Source organism: Diadema setosum, chromosome 9 (genome assembly GCF_964275005.1).
Source record: "Diadema setosum chromosome 9, eeDiaSeto1, whole genome shotgun sequence".
Lineage (NCBI taxonomy): Eukaryota > Metazoa > Echinodermata > Echinoidea > Diadematoida > Diadematidae > Diadema > Diadema setosum.
In genome coordinates this window covers 22,624,039-22,643,652 of record NC_092693.1, presented here as the reverse complement: position 1 = coordinate 22,643,652, position 19,614 = coordinate 22,624,039, and the positions used below count along the sequence as shown (strand labels likewise).

Below are 19,614 nucleotides of genomic sequence, written 5' to 3'. Positions count from 1 at the left end.
TAGATTGTATGTTACATAAAAACAACAACAAAAAAAAAAAACAACAAGAACAATTGGTAGGAAATTGCATTCGCCTCTGGAGGACTGAAATGAGTGCTTGGAGCGATGATAGCTGTGATAGCCAATGACAGCGCAGTGTGTTAATGTGATTCTGCCATATATGGTCGTGAAAATGGGCTTTGTAGGAACCGGGAATTCATCCAGGCACTTTCCAGGTCATGCAAGACTATACAGGATTGGGGATTCCCTGCCTCTTTGAAGTTGGAAGCAATATGAACAGGTGGAGACCAACTACATGTACTGTATGTGGTGAATCATGGTTGTCTCTCACTGTCTAATCTTGGGAGTGATCATTCAGTCTGGGCAGCGGAGATGATCTGGTCACTAATGAGATTATAATAGAGTAATCAACTTCAACTTCAACTTTATTCGAAACCAGACATATACATGCATGATTTATATTACATGAATCACAGATGCAAAATTAATCCATTCTGTGTGCTCGTTGACACCATGCTTTTCTGAAGCAAATGCAAAGCAATGAATGCAATGTGTAGACAGCTGACTACTGTCAAAGACCTTTTTTATACCCCCGCCAAACGAAGTTTGAAGGGGGTATATAGGAATCAGCGGGCGGTCGGGCGGTCGGTCGGGCGGTCGGTCCGTTGCAAATCTTGCGTCGCGAACTACTTCCTCAGTTTTCAACCGATTCCCATAAAACTTGGCACAGATGTGTGCCTTGGGTTGTAGATGTGCAAGACGTATTTTTTGACAGTACCCAAAAGTACGTTGCCATGGTAACGGCATATTATGGGCAAAAATGGGTACAAATCTTGCGTCGCGAACTCCTCCCACAGTTTTTGATCAATTTTTATGAAATTAGGTACAGATGTTCATCTGAATATGTTAATGTGCAAGACACATATTTCCGCAGTGGCAAAAAGTGCGTTGCCATGGTAACGGCATGTTATTGGTAAAATATAGGGCAAAATGCTTCATGGCAAAACTGCTTCATCAGTGTTCTTCCAATTCTCATGGAATTCATATTGAATGTTTGTCTTAGGATATAGGTCAGCATGACACATTTCTTGACAGTGACAAAAAGTATGTTGCCATGGTAACAGCTCACATATTATGAGCCAAAATGATGGAAAATTTTGTGTTGCAAACTACTTCCTCAGTTTTTGCCCAATTTCCATGAAACTTGGTACAGATGTGTGCCTTTGGTTGTAGATGTGCAAGACGCATTTTTCGACAGTACCTGAAAGTACGTTGCCATGGTAACGGCATATTAATGGCAGAAGATCAAGGAAAGATCTTGCGGATTTAACTACTTCCTCAGTTTTTTGACCAAAGCTTATGAAATGTTGTTTGGCGGGGGTATAACCAGTCGCTGTAGCGACATTTCTAGTTGTTTTTTGTTGTTTGTTGTTTTTTTTTAAAGGGAGAGATTGAACATAGACTAGTGTTTGTGCTTTAAACGTTTAAAGAGGAAACACCGTATTTAATGTGAATGCATTTCAACATTTCAGTCAGAGCTATCTAAAGTAAAACATCAGTCCATGTTCCTTTTGACCTTGAGAGTCAACTTAAACAAAACAGGAGTACAGATTTAAGGGAGTTTCATCACAATTGCATGTAAAATTCAATCAAAATGGAATTTCACGTTTCATGTGTTCTCAAGTAGAAGAGATATCGATTGCAACCATTATACATTATATGCAAATCAGATGATACAGTTTTAATATGATGTCATCCCCTCACAATTTCCCACTGCTCTCCAGAGAAATCTTCATTAAATTATTAACATTTTTCATTCAGTAAAACAAAGGAGAATATGTTTCCATCACACCTAGTTATTTTAAGATAACTTAGCAGTAATAGCAGTGAGGAAGAAAAGGGTTGTAGCTGCCAAATAACTAATCAAAAACAGGAGTTTTGCAATAGTTATGCATGTAGCAGAGTTAATGACATCATCAGCCTTTCTACTGTGCATATTGTTTATGTCATGAGTGCAACCAATATTGCTAGAGGAAACAAACATGAAACTTTTAAATCCCATAATTCTCTAAATTTAAGTGTTAAAGTGTAATCATACTTTTTCTATTCTGTATGTTTCATTTTTTCCGTCATTTTAAATTTGATACAAGTATCACCAAACTTTGCAGTTCATAAAATCCAAAAACATACACTCATGGCCTTGAAGTAACCATGTAATCAAACAATGGCATCTATTTCAACAGCAATTTTGGCGATATGATCCTTTTTTTTTTGAGTTGACACATCACATCTTTTTGAGTATGACTTGTATACATAGTATGTACCTTCAGATAACAGTTCCTATCTTAACATGTTCCAAAACATAGGTCAGTTTTACAGTGTAAATGCTCATGTAATACCGTACGATGTGTCCAGATAAAAGATTGCAAACTTCATGCCACTCTTTTGTTCTTTTCTAGAGAAACAACATGCATGAAGTGTTCTGCACCAGCTGTGGTCATAGCCAGAGTGAAAGATTCCTTTTGCAGGTAAGTCTGTGATATTAGCCCGTTGACGACTAGTCCCGAGTATACTTGGGCAGGTTTCAATGGGAAATGAGTGTTAGAGCAAAATCAGCTCCTTAACAAGTTGATAAGAGTTACCCTGATCGGCTTATTGTATTAGATATAAAGTACATTTGATGCCCTTCTTTTAAACCTGAAATTGTAATCATGAATGGATCTGTGTCTGGAGATAGCATGGAGATTTTTAACACTACAGTTCAACCTCTATTATCCGGCCATGTCGGGACCGGTGCTCATCCGGATTAAAGCGAATTGGCCGGATATGGGAGACACAATGTTAATGTATATAGCTGCCGTCCAAGCTGCCGTCCCAGTGCACTTGCAGCTAGGCAGGTAGCGTACCCCGCAACGGTGGTGTAATCTATGCTAGCCTGCGCAAAATTGTAGTCCCTTCTTCACAAAAATAATGCATATCTTTATGTGAAAATCATACATGTTTTACCTCATTAGATATTGAGAAACCTATCATGCACATCTTCTGAAATTAGTGAAATAGATCCATGAAAGTCACTGTTTTTTCTCAATTTTTGGATGAAAAAAAAAAAAGTCCTTCACTGCGTGAATGCGTCTGGATAATAGAAATTTCCGGATAAAAGGAGGCCGGATAATCGAGGTCAAACTGTATATATATAGAATGTTTAAACTAAAAGCTCTCAGTTATGATCTCTGCTGTTTGTAAAGAGACTTTGTCACTTTGAGGATTTCTTATTACCGGTAGCTTGAAAGCAGTGAAGCACAAAATGTATCTGCTACCATGGATTAAAGAAAAGTATTTTAATAGCCTACAACATGAGCTAGATTTGTACATTTGTATGCAGTTCTTTGTTAGCATAATGCAAGGGATTGAAGATGCTTACAAGACTGAAGAAATGGGTGTACCCCACATCATACCTTCTAACAGGCTGTGAACAGAGGCTTCAATCACAGACAACGACATACATAAGTTCACAATTACCAACCTGTAAGTGCTTCGTTTTTTTCTGATAAATTGTGATGATCAAAGACAAACTTGCCTTTATAGGGTACGGTATGTAATGCCCCTGAGATGTGAAATTCAAATGTGTTGGTCAGAGTTTTTGATGGTCCAGGGCAAGTGGACAAGGGGTACGTGGTGTCCTGTGATGTGAACTTCAAATGAACAAGCCTGATAGGGTATGAATATTAACGGTCAAGGGCAAATAGATATAGCAGCTTTATAGTGCCCTGAGATGTGAACTCCATGTTATGTAGCATGACTACAGGAACTTTTGATTGTCCAGGGCAAGTGGACAAGGGGTTACAGTGTATGTTTTGTTTTGTGATGTGAAGTTCAAATGTACTGGCCTAATTAACTTGTTTTGGTGGTCAAGATCAAGGCCAAGTAGACATGTGGTCAAGCATGCAAGTGAATTAGTGTGTCCCTTCTGTTAGAGTTATCGTATTGGTTGTCACATACTTTATGTGATGTGTTCTATTTCCTTTATGATTTTATGATATCAGTCTGACATGGATAACTTTGATCCTGTATCTACTTCAATTGTTGGTTTGTTTCAGTAATGGAATATCATTGATTCTTTGAGCATCTAGGTAGTTAAGGCAGTGATCACATCTTGCTACTGGGTAGATGATTTATTAGAGGTTCTTTTAATGGAATTGAAAGAAAAATAGGAAATTGTATTTCATAGTATTTTGACAGCTGGATTTTGCTGTCTGTGTTCTCTGAAGTGACCTGATGCTGTCTGTTGTTGTTGTTGTTGTTGCTGTTGTTGAAGAGATCTTTTTGATTTTACATTCATATATCCTATTCTAGTTGTTGCTTCCCTAGTATTACTCAATGACATGGACTGCCCAATTACATTGATTTTAAGGTCATAATTTTCACGAACATTAGGGTATAACATCTGTATTTTGCTTCAAACAAATAATTTGAATTTATCTATATCGACATGGCCACTCGGCAAAAGGCAGTCCTTCAATGAATCCGTTTCAGTGTGTCCAATGTTTCAGTCTTCCTAATTCAATTCTTACTGCCTGTTATGTCTTATCAGGAATTGCTTCCTGGCCTATGTGACCCATCGCTTCAAGGCGACCATTGGAAAGGCAAGATTGATTCGGGATAAGGAGAAGGTAAAGTAATACCCCATTTTATGTATACAAGGTTTGGCACAGGAGTGCTCCTGGGGCACTTTGACTTACCTTCCCTGAGAGTTTGGTTGTACAGAGAGTCACTGCCCTCCAAAATCCCACACAAAGTGGTTGAGAGAGGCACAAGATATGTATGGGCCTTGACGTGAGAAAAGGGCCCTCAGCACTGTTGCACTTATACGCCATAAAACAGCACGGAAATTTGACAAACCAATATGCACAAAACAAAAATCAACAAGCTAGCTGCATGCAAATCCACAGGAGTGTAAAAAAGTGGCAGTGTTTGAACAAAACATGGTTTTGAGATGTCGTAATTGGGGCACTTAGGAGTGGAATTTCAAAAAACAGTTTGCATTTAAGTCAGAATTCATTCTACAAATAGTGGTAAAAACTGATTTTCAGTATTTTATGCCTAAAGGGCCATTTTCTCGTGTCATGGTCCATATACAATGTACATACACACAATATATATATATGTATAATATGTGGATGTATCTGTTACTCTAGTGTTACTCTTTTGTTTTGGAGGTTTCATCTATCTGTCCAACTTTTTATCTGTCTTTCTTGTTATTTATCCACTTTGATAGCTTTCTTTCTATGCTAATCGATCGATATCTTTCCTTGCACATTCCATGCTAGAGTGATGTTCTGGAGGTTTTGCTGTCACCATTACTATGTGCTCAATTGCTCTGTCTCTTTTGTGTACATTGTATTTAGGTCCTGCTGGCATTTTCAGGTGGGCAAAATTCCAGTGCAGTGGCTCATCTTGTTAAAGAGGTGAGTTTCAGCTCATGTGTGGTATGCCAGATGTACACGTTGGCAGTGATTGCCCTCAGTGGGAATTTCAAGTTCCATGTGAATAGTTTGAATAGTTTTTTTTTTTTTTTTTTTTTTTTTTTTTCATTCCATACAATGTTTTTATCTCGGCGTGAGGTGCAAAGCTGCAATGCATGTGCCATTGGCTTGGTAGTGATACCAAGAAAATGGCTGTCATGGAAAATCCAGTTTGAAGGTATTGTTTACATGTGTTACTGTCATAGCACTTTGATTCATCCGTAAGATTCTGCAGATGATGACATTTTGTGTAATGTTGGGAATATACGTAAACCCTCAGGGTTCTTAATGATGTTTCTAGAAGGATGTGTCCCTTCTTAGCATTTCAAGCCCAAGCCCTTTGGTGAAACATTGTGTGTGTTTTCCCCATACCAGTCATTATCTGTGTCATGTGCATTACTTTTTGACAGGGTTTAACAATTAGATTTGTCACCCCCCTCCCCCCCAGCAATGCTATATCCAATAATGATGACAGGTAAGAATAATTCATCTCGCATCGAGCTCGAAACTTGAAAGGAGATAAAATACATGTACAGTCATGCATATGTGACCTTGTAGCTATACATGCATCAGCATCAGAACATGTTGAAATGCAGTCCAACCTCGGTTATCTGGGCATGTCAGGACTGCAACCATCCATCATCAGATCAGTGATATTGCTTGCCTCCCCCCCCCCCACTTTTGTGCACAATACATACATGTAGGAATACATAGGGTGTAACCACTTTGCCCCCCCCCCCACACACACACACACACAATACACCAATTTTGACCCCAGAAGTGGCACCTGAAAAAAAAAAAGAAAAAAAAAAGGCCTTTTGAAAATGTGGCGTCGGCCGTGCTCAAGGCATGACATTATTATTGAATTGTACAAACTATAATTTACAGGTCATTGTAAATTTACTGTTTCTATGACTACGTGTAGTTTCATATTTGCGAGTTTCATTCTTCATGATTATGATGTGGAAAGAAGATGAAATATAAGTAAAAATGCTTCTTGTGTTTCTGTGAGTTTGCTGACAAGCAGAAATCAAACCTGTAAAGTTTCTCTCTGTCTGCTCTCTGTGATCAGACCATCAGATGAACAGCATTTTTCCATTCCAAGGAAAACGTTTTGGATGTCATGAATGTGCATTGTATTATAGTGATCAACTTTCCTGTCGATACTTTTAGGATAGCCTAGAGAAGTTGCAGGAGAATTGCTTTGTGTTTGTTTTTAATAGTAAAGTTTTATACTAAAAATGCATGAAAATGTAGAGACAGCTGTGTGCCAGCCCATGCGCAGATTTCAGAAAAAATCTGAAATAGCGATGGCCAGGTAACCGAGGTCTGACTGTACTTCATTCATTCAGTGAGGGTCGTAGTGGAGACCGCCATCACTGTCTTTTCTTTATTTTATGTGTTGTTGTTGTTGTTGTTGCTGCTGCTGCTGCTATTGCTGTTGTTGCTGCTGCTGCTGCTGTTGCTGTTGTTGTTGTTGTTGTTGTTGTTGTTGTTGCTGTTTTTGACACCATCCGCTGCTGCCTCGTATACTGATCGTGTGTTGTGATAAAGACTAGAGCCACACTTTTGCACAATTCTCCGCAGGGACGGTCAGAAAGCCAGCACAAGAAGTTCCGATTTGTTCCCAGCCTGGTTTACATTGATGGTGAGTAGATATGCTGTGCTGACCAGTAGACATACAATTTCCAAAAGCAAAGTTGACCAGTTAAGCATATGACATTTGTCAAATGGGACTGTTGTAAATAATCACCTACCTCTCCGGTTGATGCTGGTCAGTACACTAGATTCTTCTTGAACCTGGGAAAGTAATGATTTCAAATATAATGAAATGTTATTCTTTTAAATAATATGATTTATGACTATTTGTTTTTCTAGACATTTGAGTCATGCATAGCAGATAAACCATGCCTGATTATGAACTATTTTATATTATTTTTTTTCCAATTACAATGAAAAGCAAAAAGAATTTGGAATCTGAAAAAGATGTTCATGTGCAGATACCTTTAATATTTGTACAGAAATTGTATCTATTTTGATGCAGTGTTGAGGGTATCTGCCTCGTATATATTCCATGTGAAGAAGAAGAAGAATTTAGTTAAAAAAAAAAAAAGCTTTTCAAATATTAGACAAGTGTTACAGGGTGTTATATTTGAAATTATTCATATGAAAAAGTTTTCCCCTAAAACGCGCAGAAAGTATTACACGTAGGCTAAGTGCATTCGTGTGCGCACAGATCAAAATGATACATTTTCCCTGATCCATCCATACGCTACACACACAGGCAGCGCCTAGGGTACGTTGCGTCTAGTAGTACTGCTAGCCCAACCAGATGCCGTGCGACAGCGACTAGCCTGGGCTAGCCTACGGCTGTATGTGCCTATAGCTAGCTAGTACACAGTATGTATGGTGGCAAGGCAGCAGACGCCCAGACGGCTACGTGATGACTGCTCAGAAAAACACGCTTTGTTGATGATTAGTAGGTACTCTTAACACTGAACGTTTTGATACTATGATGCATTTCGTTATTCATACGTCTATCTTATTCATACTGACGAAACAAATGCACAAGCTATCTAACTTGATGAGCTCCCTCCACAGTAGGCCTGTTGTTCCCTCTCGCGGAATCGGTGGATTGTCGCTCAGCAATTGCAACAGCACGCAACTATGCAGCGCACTGCGAGCACTGGCGTGCTGCGGTGTTAACAGGGATAGGAAGATATGCACTTGGTGCAGAGTACGTACAGACCCAGCACTGTGATATCTTAGCAAACCGCAACTTTTGATAAAACTATGTCTGGAAAGATCCAAAAAAGTCTACCATTTCCTATTGACGAGTAGGAACCATTGTAACATGAATCTTAAGCTAAAATCTTCTAGTTTCAGAATCCGCCCGAAGAAAATTTATACCATACTCCAGTAAAATTTGACAAGCTTTCGATTGTACGCCGAGCCCTCAAAATCGGGAAATTTAGCGAAATCTCCATAGGGCCGATGAAAACATGGATATTTAAATGCCAAAAAGTCTCCCCTTTCCTCTCATAGAATAATTGCAAATCTAGCATCATTGTACGCAAAACATTTTAAAGTTTCAAAATCCGCCCGAAGGTTTTCGAAAAAAGTGACTTGCTTTGCATAATTACAGTCAATTCATCAAAAAGCGCTAATTTCGATGTTCACTTCCCGTGTTAAACGAGTTCGCGCGGGGCGTGCGGAGCAGATGCGCGCAACTTTTCTGTATGTTTTTAAGTATCAGATTGTGTGATTGTTTTCAATCAGTCATGTCATTCTGACATCAATCCAAACTGATGTTTGTGTGTGTGTGTGCTTAATCAGTTCTTTTACAGTCCTCAAAAACATGGGAACTTTAACTGGTGAAATCAAATAACAAAAACATTACCCCTGTTCTGACTCTGAGAAAAATTTCATGCAATTTTGTATATTCATTTTAAGGATCTAAATGTGAATATGCAAGAATAGCTCTCCACATCATGTTTTTTTTTTTCCCACCAAACAAATTAGATTGTATACAAAATGTTTGAGCTTATTAAAGTCATACACCCAGCAAGTTAAGGATTGGTGATGTTGGTTCAGGGCTGTTGTAGCATTTATGAGTTAAAGTATCGTGGTCAAGTATGGCCTAGTGACAGCATTTAAAATTATTATAGTGACAGATGCTGTACAATAGGCTACATTTCAGTGATGGTGTTCTTTTCTTCTTTCATCTCTGTGGAGATGGTGTGGTGATTGGTCAAACGCCGGCGGAGCGCAGTGCTGTCAGAACGACAATCTCAGGACTCATGAAGTCGTATGGTTTCCCAGCTTGTGTCATACCTCTTGAGAAGGTCAGTTGTTTTTTCTTTTCCATGATCACTTTCTATCAATGGCATTCCTTCCCATAAAGCAGAAACACAGTTCTCTTTAATATGTCATGCAGAACTGTCAATTTTTGCTTTAAAATGTACACATTTGAATGAGAAATGTGTTAGATACCAGTGTCATAACACGGTTTCAGTTCGGTAATGACGACAGTGTGAAATATTAGCCAAAAAGCTTCACCAGAAGTACGACAGTCTCAGAGCTGCTACATGATGTTTTATATTGGATCAACTCACATCTATACATCAACTACAATATATCGGGCCACAGCAGTGTCCATTGCGTGCAAGTCTGCATGCAATTTAATACCCCTGCTTGAACACAATTCGAACATAACCTACATTTGGCACTATTCTACACACTCACTACTGAACAGGGAAGACACTTCAGGAATAAAAGTTGGTATTCTGACTTCTATTATTTCACACTTTTGATTTCAAAATACATCAAACCAACTCATTATCTTGGCAAATCGTGTCAGCCAGACAAGTTTTGTGGTAGAGCTTTCTGATATATAGGAAGCAAATTCCAAATGGTGGAGGATGACATTTTGAGCCCTTATGAGTACTATGTTTTAGCTTTATATACAAGTAGATTTTTATGGAAGTGGAATGGAAGTCTTGAGAAACTTGCTGAATTTTGTTTTCAGAGATAAATATTGCAGTGTCTTAAGTGGTGACATAACATTTGCTCCTTTGACAATTGCTCTGGTCTTATTTTTTTTTTTTTTCAAAGGACTCGGGGTTATGGTTAGGGTTGTGATAGGGTTTTAGGTTTAGTTTGATGTGAGGATTAGGATAAGGGTTAGGATTATGTTTGTAGATAGAATTTATGTTTGGCTTAGTGAACAGACATTTTATGGGTGCAATCATGGCAGGAGCAAATGGCATTGAACTGTCTTGAGTACATTCAGTGTGGAAGAACAAACTCTGAACCAAGTATTCAAAACAAAACCTTTTGTAAACTGTGCCTATTCGAAACCACTTCTCCAATCATCCTCATACTAACAGAAGAATAATTAAGTCTGATCTGCAGTTGATCTCGTAAATATCCCTGGCAGGGCTTTGCTCATCATATCAAGGAGAGTTCCTATTTCCAAAAATGGATCAAACAACTGATATTATGGTTATGTTTCGTTTAAAAAACAAAAAGATGAATGTGTGTGTGTGCACATGCATGCATGTGTGTGTAAGAATAATATTAATATTCCTGTATTTATTGTCCCCGCCGAACGAGTTCGAGCAGGGGACTATGAAACGGGCTCCGTACGTGTGTGTGTCCGTGTGTCCGTCCGTCTGTCTGTCTGTGCGTCCGTGTGTGATCAATATGTTCAATTTGCTACTTCTCTGTCATTTATGAGCCAATTTTTATTCTGTTTGCTTTATATGATAGCACTACATGGGAGCTTTGAAACTTCTACACAGAATTTCAGTTGTGACCTTTGACCTTGACCTTTGACCTATATTGTACATTTTGCTTCAAAATGCTACTCCTTCGCCATTTCTAACCCGATTTCGATTCCGTTTGCTTTATGTGATGGCACTAGGTGAGGGCTTCAAAACTTCTACACAGAATTTTGACCTTTGACTTCTTTGACCTTTGACCTTGATTTTTGACCTATATTGTACATTGGCTACAAAATGCTACTCCTTCGCCATTTCTAACCCGATTTCAATTCCGTTTGCTTTATGTGATGGCACTAGGTGAGGGCTTCAAAACTTCTACACAGAATTTTGACCTTTGACTTCTTTGACCTTTGACCTTGATTTTTGACCTATATTGTACATTTTGCTACAAAATGCTACTCCTTCGCCATTTCTAACCCAATTTCGATTCCGTGTGCTTTATGTGATGTTACTAGGTGAGGGCTTCAAAACTTCTACACAGAATTTTGACCTTTTACTTCTTTGACCTTTGACCTTGATTTTTGACCTGCCTTGTACATTTTGCTACAAAATGCTACTCCTTTGCCATTTCTAACCCAATTTCATTTCCGTTTGCTTTATGTGATGGCACTGCAGTCTGTAGGTGAGGGCTTCAAAACTTCTACACAGAATTTTGACCCTGGACTTCTTTGACCTTTGACCTTGATTTTTGACCTATATTGTAAATTGGCTACAAAATGCTACTCCTTCGCCATTTCTATCAAAACCCGATTTCGATTCCGTTTGCTCTTTGTGATGGCACTAGGTGAGGGCTTCAAAACTTCTACACAGAATTATTGACCTTTGACCTTGATTTTTTACCGATATTGTACATTTTGCTACTAAATGCTACTTCCGGTGGGGACATATTTTGCGCACCGCGTAATTTCTACTTTTCCTTGTTTTCTAGGTATTAGATCTAAAACCTGCAAGGGAGCCCATCTCTATTGCAGGAGGTACAGAAGATGGAGTTGTGGATGACATTGCCATGGTAACGGATGGGGTGGAGCAAATGAACATTGATGAGAGCGCCAGCAGGAGGTTGCTGGAAATCCTGGACAGTGCGAAATCATTGACGGCCAAAGAGGACCTTGTTCGCACCTTGAGGTGAGTAAGAAACCTGAGGCGAACTTTGGATAACTCATCAACACGTCACAACCTCTGAGAGTGTTGAAGACCTCTTTCATCAACACACAAACTCTTCTTCTATTTCTGTAAAGCTGTGTTTAGATTTCATTCAATACTATTCCACCAAAGCCTTGGTTTAACAAAGGTTGAGAAGTGCAGTAGATGATTTTTGTGCAAATTCAGTGTGCAGTTTTCTCCTTGTATTTTTATATTTACTGGATATTTCTTCTACCAGAATCCTGATTTGATTGAATAACAGTCTGTGCGGCATGATGCAGAATGCATGAGCTAACTATACAAGAGAGATAATGCGATTCACACAGCTTTAATGTTTGCACTACAGGTCTGACATCTCTGAATAATTCTCCATAGAGACACATGTTAAAGGGATGGTACAGTATTGATGGAGATGAAAATTGGGCTTTAACTTTTTTGTAAGATACCAAGAAAACACTTATGAAATAGTACAGAGCATACCATTTTAAGAGGAATTCAAAGTTTATTTGATGAAAATCGGGTTTGGGATAGCTGAAACATCCAAAAACAAAGTAAAACAAAACAATCGTAATACAATGTGGGTCCCACACTTTATTAAGGTCACTCTGTTTTGGATATCTCAGCCATTTCAAAATCAATTTTCCTCAAATAAAGGTTGAAATCTCATGGAATTACATGCTTTTTCATATTTCATATGAGGTTTCCCACTATCTCGCCAAAAAAATGATAAAAACCTGAAGTTAAGTCTCAACCAAAACTATACAATCCCTTTAACCATAAAAAAATAAACAATCATATAAAGTACACAGAATGTCTTTCATGTTTCATATCTAAGTAAACACCAACTTACTTCACTTTAGCCCTGAAACCTACAAGGGTGGGGTGTTTCTGCTCAAATTCTGCTCAGAGTTTCTTAAAGATAGACAAGCGTTTTACTACAAAATGCCACATTTTTTTTTTTTAATTTAAGGCAAACAAACATCCTAAATTTAAAAGAAAGTGTGTCCAGCCTCCAAATGAGGTGTTATGAATTCACCCTCATCAACCACACCTATTCAGATTTTAACAGACTTGTGTGGCTTATGTTGTGTGGTATGCACAAGTGATGGGGCTCGGGCTAGTCCACATTACAGGTGTGAAATGAGTGTTACCTGGTATGCTGCCCTCTATAGTCTTTGGTCATACAACTGTTGGTATACTTCTGACAAACATGTGGCTTCTTTGCAAATGGAAACCTTTTTAGATGAACAGTTTTGACAGGTATTGTGCTGATTCTGTGTAGACTCAGACTGCTGGCTCATGTGGCCAGGCAAAAAGGACTGACAAAGATCATGCTGGCAGACAATGGCACCCACCTGGCATCGCGTGTCCTAGCGGGGATGGCCCAGGGTCGCGGGGTCACCGTGCCGCTGGAAGTAGGGTTCGCTGACGACAGGGAGAGTGATGGCGTATTCGTCAGACCACTACGGTGAGTTTTTATTTTTTTACCAATAAACAAAAATAGATATATATCTGTATACAGTATACATAATGTATAAAAACACAATTCAAGATGTATCAGAATCATGTGTGAAATAAGAAGGTAGTGGGTTTTAAGTGTCATCTGCCTTCATGAAACAGTGACATTGTGAAACTTCAAAATTTCCTCTAAAGAAGAAGAAAAGAACTTTACATTTTTATTCAGTCTTATATTTGGTCTTGCTCAAATCTCTTACCATTCTGCGTGGTTGAATTTGCTGTTTTTATGTTGACTTAACGTGAACGGGAGTTTTCCTAGAATTGAAGAAGTCACTACATCCTTTGTCATGCCTAGAACACAGTGTGAAAGATACAATGTTTTCCTGTGTGTAAATATTTTTTGATTCATGGAGGCCTGTTACAACCAAACAAGTGCTCTGTGCAATGCGAATGTCTTGCTCAGTAGTACTACAAGTCCCTAGGTCATGGCTCCAATCTTCCAGTTGGGCAGAAATCATGTTTATACTTCCACTTTTATAGCATGGTCCTAGTCCCAAACTAAATTGTCAAGAATTAAACAGCAGCAAAGAAAGCACACAGCCAGAAGTGTGCATATTATGCAAACTCTTGCTCTAAATTGAAGTAGCAGAACAAATAAGGGAGGTTTGACATTTACGCCTAACTAAGCGAAAAATATGAATAGAACATAGAGACAGGAAGAAATTCCCCATCGCATCAACCAGATTATAGCATTGATCCATTTGCAATGGAACATATTTGAAAAATGTGTGTGAAGTGGAAAGTATTGAAGGAGTAATGGCTGCCCATGCATACAAGTATGTCTTTCTCTTGAGTTCTCTTTCTCTCCCCTACTATCTTTTCTCCTCCTCCTCTCTTTCTATCTCTCTATCTACCTATCACCATTTCTTTCTTCCCCTCTCCATCTCTCTCGTTATAACTGTCTAACACCATCTCTCTTTTTATGTATTCATGTATCACTATTTCTCTCTCCCTTGCCATTTATCTTTCTCTTTCTATCTTCTCGTTCTCAAACTGTTTTTTTATCTATCTGCCCAATAGAGAGTTTCCCAGCCGAGAAGTTGCCATGTACAACCACTTCAGTGGAGTCGAGTCTGTCTGTGTGCCGACGCTGACGACCAAGGCAGGCCAGTACGCCAGCATCAATGCACTGACCGACGACTTCATCAACGGTCTCCAGGTCAGCTTTCCCTCGACCGTGTCCACTGTCTTCAGGTGAGGGGTCAGTCAGGTTTGGTGAGAGAGTAGTTTGCATGTTGTCGATGGTCTGTTGTAGGTTGAGAGGGTCCCAGGTTCAAATCCATTTGGGACCTGCCTGCTGATAGGTAAAGATGTGCTGTAGTCTTTCTCTCCAGTGGGATATGAAATGAAATCCCTCAATGTGAATGAGCAGCAACCCAAGTATGATCACACAAGATTACATTTTGTGTGTGTGTGTGTGTGTGTGTGTGTAGGCAAAGAGTGGATTGAAAACAAAAATGCACACTAATTTTAGTTTTGACTTTATTTCATCATCACTGCTGCACGTTAAAAGTTGAAAAGGTGTTCTAATGTACTTTGAAGCCTTTAGCACATAAAGCTTAGCTAATTTTTTTTTTTTATATCAAAACTCTATGTGGTAGAAGCTGAATATATTGAATTGTGGAGATCTTTGGAGATTTTAGTCTCCACTGCACCAATGGGAGAAGGACACCACTTCAATATTTTTGGAGAGATATTACAATGTGCCTAACAAACTCATTATCAAAGTAATGATCAATCAAAATTCATAGAAATTGACCTTGTGCCAAAAACAAGAAAAAATTTGTGAATGTTTTCACTGTTACAGTTTGTGTACAATTTATGTATACATACAGCATAGATAAAGCCATCATGTTTTATCATGTATATGATCTCAAGTAGTCACCACTGGCCACTGAACATCTCAAGATATTCTTTCTGCTTGCCTCGTTCAGGACCGGTGAGAAGCTGTGCTCAGTTGCTCCGTCGGGAGGAGAGACTGATTGTGTCATGTGCAAGGTAAACTTCCCAAACCCTTTTACATGGAAAATTATGAGTGACTGATATTAGCCTGTTGAGGACGAGTCCCGAGTATACTCGGGTCGGACAGGGGTATATGGGAAATGCGTGTTGTAGCAAAATTAGCCCGTCTTCAATGGGTTAGGGAGCTTTAGATTTTTGTGATGCACACGTTCAGAGAGAGAGAGAGAGAGAAAAACAAAACCTGTCCTGAGCATGCGCAAAATCGCTTATCAAAATCAATCTATTCACAAAGTGTTCTGGGCTATTTTATGTCCACCCAATTCATGACACAGAGAGCTAAATGATGCACCGATCATATGGGGGCGCCATTTTACTTTTTATAGGTTGCGTCCTCACGTAATCTAAAGCTACTTTTCAACATGAGGCAGGGAAAGAGGAGAACATCCAACACAATCGTCCTCTCAAACATCCGCGCCATAAATCTAAAGCTCCCTATTATCTGGCTGAAGACAAACATGAAGGGCAGGCGTCTCCAGTTAGTGGTTCCTCAGTTGACAGAAGCCAGTAGTTTACAGAAATTAGAGAATTGCTGGGAAGATGGTATTGACAGCATAATCTTAGTGCCATTATGTGGCTCAAAAGTGCTTGCGATTCAGCAGGGATGACTTTGAATACAGTGTTGGATATAATGCAAGTTTTCTTTGTCTTAGTATTGACCAGTAAGGAAATGAATAAAATTTTAGTGGGATATTAAACAATGAAAATGTGAAATATTACCCGAAAAGGTATGGTGGAAGTATTACAATCTCAGAGCATACCCGATTGTGGTTGCTATGTGATGTTTTATAGTCAATTACATAAGTTACATATATCGGGCTGTAGTAGTATCCATTGTGCAAGAGTGAATCGCATACAGCTTTGCGAGCTGCTTGTGATGAATTAAAACTACTGCTAGGACATGATTCGATCATCTCATACAACTACTGCTACCCACTACCAAATGGGGAGGGTACTTCTCGAATAAAAGTTGTATACTATGATAGAAATTATCATACATTTTTGATCTCAAAATGTTCACAAACTCATTATCCTAGCAAATTACATCAACCAGACAAGTTTGTTGGTAGAGCCTTTCAATGTATTGCATGCAAATTCCATGTGGTGGAAGATGAATTTTGAGCTCTTTGAGAACTATGTTTCAGCTTTAATCCCCTTTTGGTTCTCAAGTGATGCTCATGGTGCAATGCTCTGATGCCTTCTCTGTTTCAGGCTCCTCTTGACACAGCCGTCCCATCATGCTCTGCCCTGGAGTCAACCAGACACTCCCTGTCTCTGAGGGGGTCCAGCGAGGGCAGCCTACCTTCAAACTCGCTCTGTGGGAAGGGTGCAGATGGTCAGCCTTCTACAGAGTGCTGCGGCCAAGGGGATGGGAGCTGCCATGGCAATGCTAAGACAATGTGAGTAGAAGCCATGCCGAAGCCATGCCAAAATCTGCCATCTTTTGTCCTGTTATCTATTTTAGATCTAAATAGACTTAAAGTGAATACGCTCAGGTTATTAATGTGTTCAATTTCTTTGCATTTTGTTTTGGTTTTTGTTTTTCTGAGGACCTAGAAATGAGCTTGTAAGTTTACCTGTTCCCCCTGATGATTTGGACTTCCTTTGTCAGAGAGATGTTTGTGAAGTTAAATATCTTAGTAAAGTGGTTTATCAAAAAGCAATTGATAGGAATGTATGACAGTTCTTCAGTTGTGATAATTGAGTAGGATATTCATTAGCCAGAATTATTGGTAATGAATAATCAGTATCCACTGCAATAGCCTCTGCTATGTCTGCTTCATTGATGCCAATGTCATTGATGAAATGATTTTCTCCATAACATGTTTCTAATTATTGCATATTTACCCAGTGCAATGTCTTGAAATTTTCTGAATTATTTTATGTGAATGAATCTCTATATTCATCATGCAGATCAGAGAGTGAGCTTTCACAGTGGCTGTGCTATGGCTGCAGGATAACAGTGAGGGAAATGGTAAGCAAACGTGTTTTTGACAGAGGCGTAAGGCCCATGTTTCTATTCTATAAAGTGCAAAATGTTTAATGCCCCTAATGCGAAAGAGCCTTGATGTGTGATTGATTGAGAGTAGAGGCTTAGACCCCGTTTACAGTGCGAGCCTCGCATTTGGCCTCGCTCTGGAGGTGGTCTCGGCCTCTTCTTGATGTAAACGCAAACTGGGCCAAATGCGCGGCCAATTTTAGTCTGGCTTCCAGACCCTCTGCCCGTACCATTTCGCTATTCACGATATTAACCCCCTCAACGTGGAAAACTAGTATAGTTAAAGGTGGTTTTGTCCTGCAAAGGATTTTTCCTTCTGCAAAGGCCTTTGCCCGAACGGCGACTTCGTCGCCACGGAATTCAGTTGGCAAAGGGTCTGAAAACCAGACAATACCAAATTGCGTTTGTTTACAAGCAGAGCCCCACTACGACAAAATATTGAAAGGTTTGAATTAAAAGCGCGGCCGAGCCCAGCAGTGTAAACGGACAAAATTGCGAGGCTCGGCCGCGCAATTGAGGTCGGGCTCGGCCACGGCCGAGCCACGGCCGAGCCCGGCCCCGCACTGTAAACGGGGTCTATTTGTACCTACTGTGCCCTCAAATGTGAATTAAGCCCATGGCAGAGGGGATAGTCAATGTTTTGCAATCTTCATGTTGATGCTCAGCAATATCAAATTTAGAAATGACACTCACAGCTAGGCTTTTAACTTTTTCCTTACACAATGTAATTTGAGAGTATTCATTTTGACTTCAGATACTGTACGATTCAAACATTTTGATACTCGTACCAAATGATAATCTTGCATCGGTGTGATGCGAAATGAATGAAAATGGTTTCTCATCTGCATACTGCTTTGCAGAAGGATGTAAGCCTGCTGCCGGACTATGTAATCTCAGAGGCTGGAAGAAGGCAGAGAAGGTAAGATATCAACATGGTCATGCATGCTGTAAGCACCTCTTCCGTTGATCATTAGAGGCTCATCTAATCCCCCAAATGTAAAACTTTAAGTGTTCTGATGAGTTCCAATGAAATCTGAGTCGACAAGCTCCAGAGACTCACACAAAGGCTCACCAAGATTGATACCAGTGCCAGAAGAGCTTGCCGTAGAACCTGGGGGCATTTCGTGGAATGTTTTGTCAGATATATTTTCTTACAAACTGTTATCAAGCTACTGAAATCCTTTCATTGATCGGGTGAGAGCAAATTTGTCCAAAAAAAAAAAGAGTAATGAACAAAAATCTGACAAAACACTTTGTGAAATACCCCCCAGGACTCAAGTTAATATGTCCGTTGCTTGTTGATCATAGGACATTCGACAGACTGTCATAGGACGTCAGCTGGACATAACCGATTGCTGCAAAACACAAATCTGACACGTATGTGACCAGCTCAACACTTACCTGACACTGACTCAACTTGTGATCAGAGGTGGCATCTAATGGCAAACTGAGCTCCGAGCTCAGTTCCTTCATTAGACGACCTTGTCTCGGACCACACACTGCATGTCTGACACTGACCAGCACAAATCACATTCTTTGGATTGTGATCCAGTGCCCTTCAGTTAATGACCAAGAGAAAAAAAAACTTTGGCTCTGACAAGTGACAGATGAGCAAAAAGCTCCCTAGAAAGGAGGTGGTAGCTACATTAAACATGAAGGTTTGCACTTGTTTGTAGTCTAGAATAAGACAATTCATGGAAAAGTCTCTAGTGAAACTGTGGTATAGAGAGGATTCAAAACTGAGGTAAATTTCCAAAATTTTACCATATTCATTTAACTCTTACAGGGCTTTATTTCATCCAAAAGGTACTAAATTCCACTTTTAGTGGAACAAAGGAAATTGCTTTTAGACTTCCTCATTTGACCATGAGGCTATGGGCATTCTGAATTTTGAATATATTCTTTTCAAAGGGTTTCTTCCTTTCACTGGCTTATCTCACCATATCTTCTAGTTACAGGTATCGATGACAATGCAACTACCCTTGAAGCAAGCATTCAATGGGAACCTCAAATGCGGCAATTTAGGCGTCTGTGATTAGATCAGAAGGAATAGAATATACCAGGGTAGTGAAATGTTCTATCACTTTCTAGATACCAGAAAGTGGAAAGATCTCACGAAAAGACGGCA

At 39.4% G+C, this 19,614-nt stretch overlaps 1 protein-coding gene across 1 annotated transcript in view; it reads left to right on the top strand.

The window, feature by feature from the left end:
• LOC140232926 (cytoplasmic tRNA 2-thiolation protein 2-like) overlaps positions 1-19,614 on the top strand; it is a 60,635-nt gene that overhangs the window by 7,857 nt on the left and 33,164 nt on the right. Inside the window, exons 2-13 of the mRNA XM_072313036.1 lie at positions 2,460-2,528; positions 4,592-4,670; positions 5,406-5,465; positions 7,110-7,170; positions 9,258-9,367; positions 11,736-11,932; positions 13,233-13,418; positions 14,489-14,662; positions 15,403-15,466; positions 16,700-16,887; positions 17,402-17,462; positions 18,347-18,405. Of these exons, the coding sequence (XP_072169137.1) occupies positions 2,460-2,528; positions 4,592-4,670; positions 5,406-5,465; positions 7,110-7,170; positions 9,258-9,367; positions 11,736-11,932; positions 13,233-13,418; positions 14,489-14,662; positions 15,403-15,466; positions 16,700-16,887; positions 17,402-17,462; positions 18,347-18,405 (1,308 nt within the window). The remainder of the gene's footprint in view (positions 1-2,459; positions 2,529-4,591; positions 4,671-5,405; positions 5,466-7,109; positions 7,171-9,257; positions 9,368-11,735; positions 11,933-13,232; positions 13,419-14,488; positions 14,663-15,402; positions 15,467-16,699; positions 16,888-17,401; positions 17,463-18,346; positions 18,406-19,614) is intronic.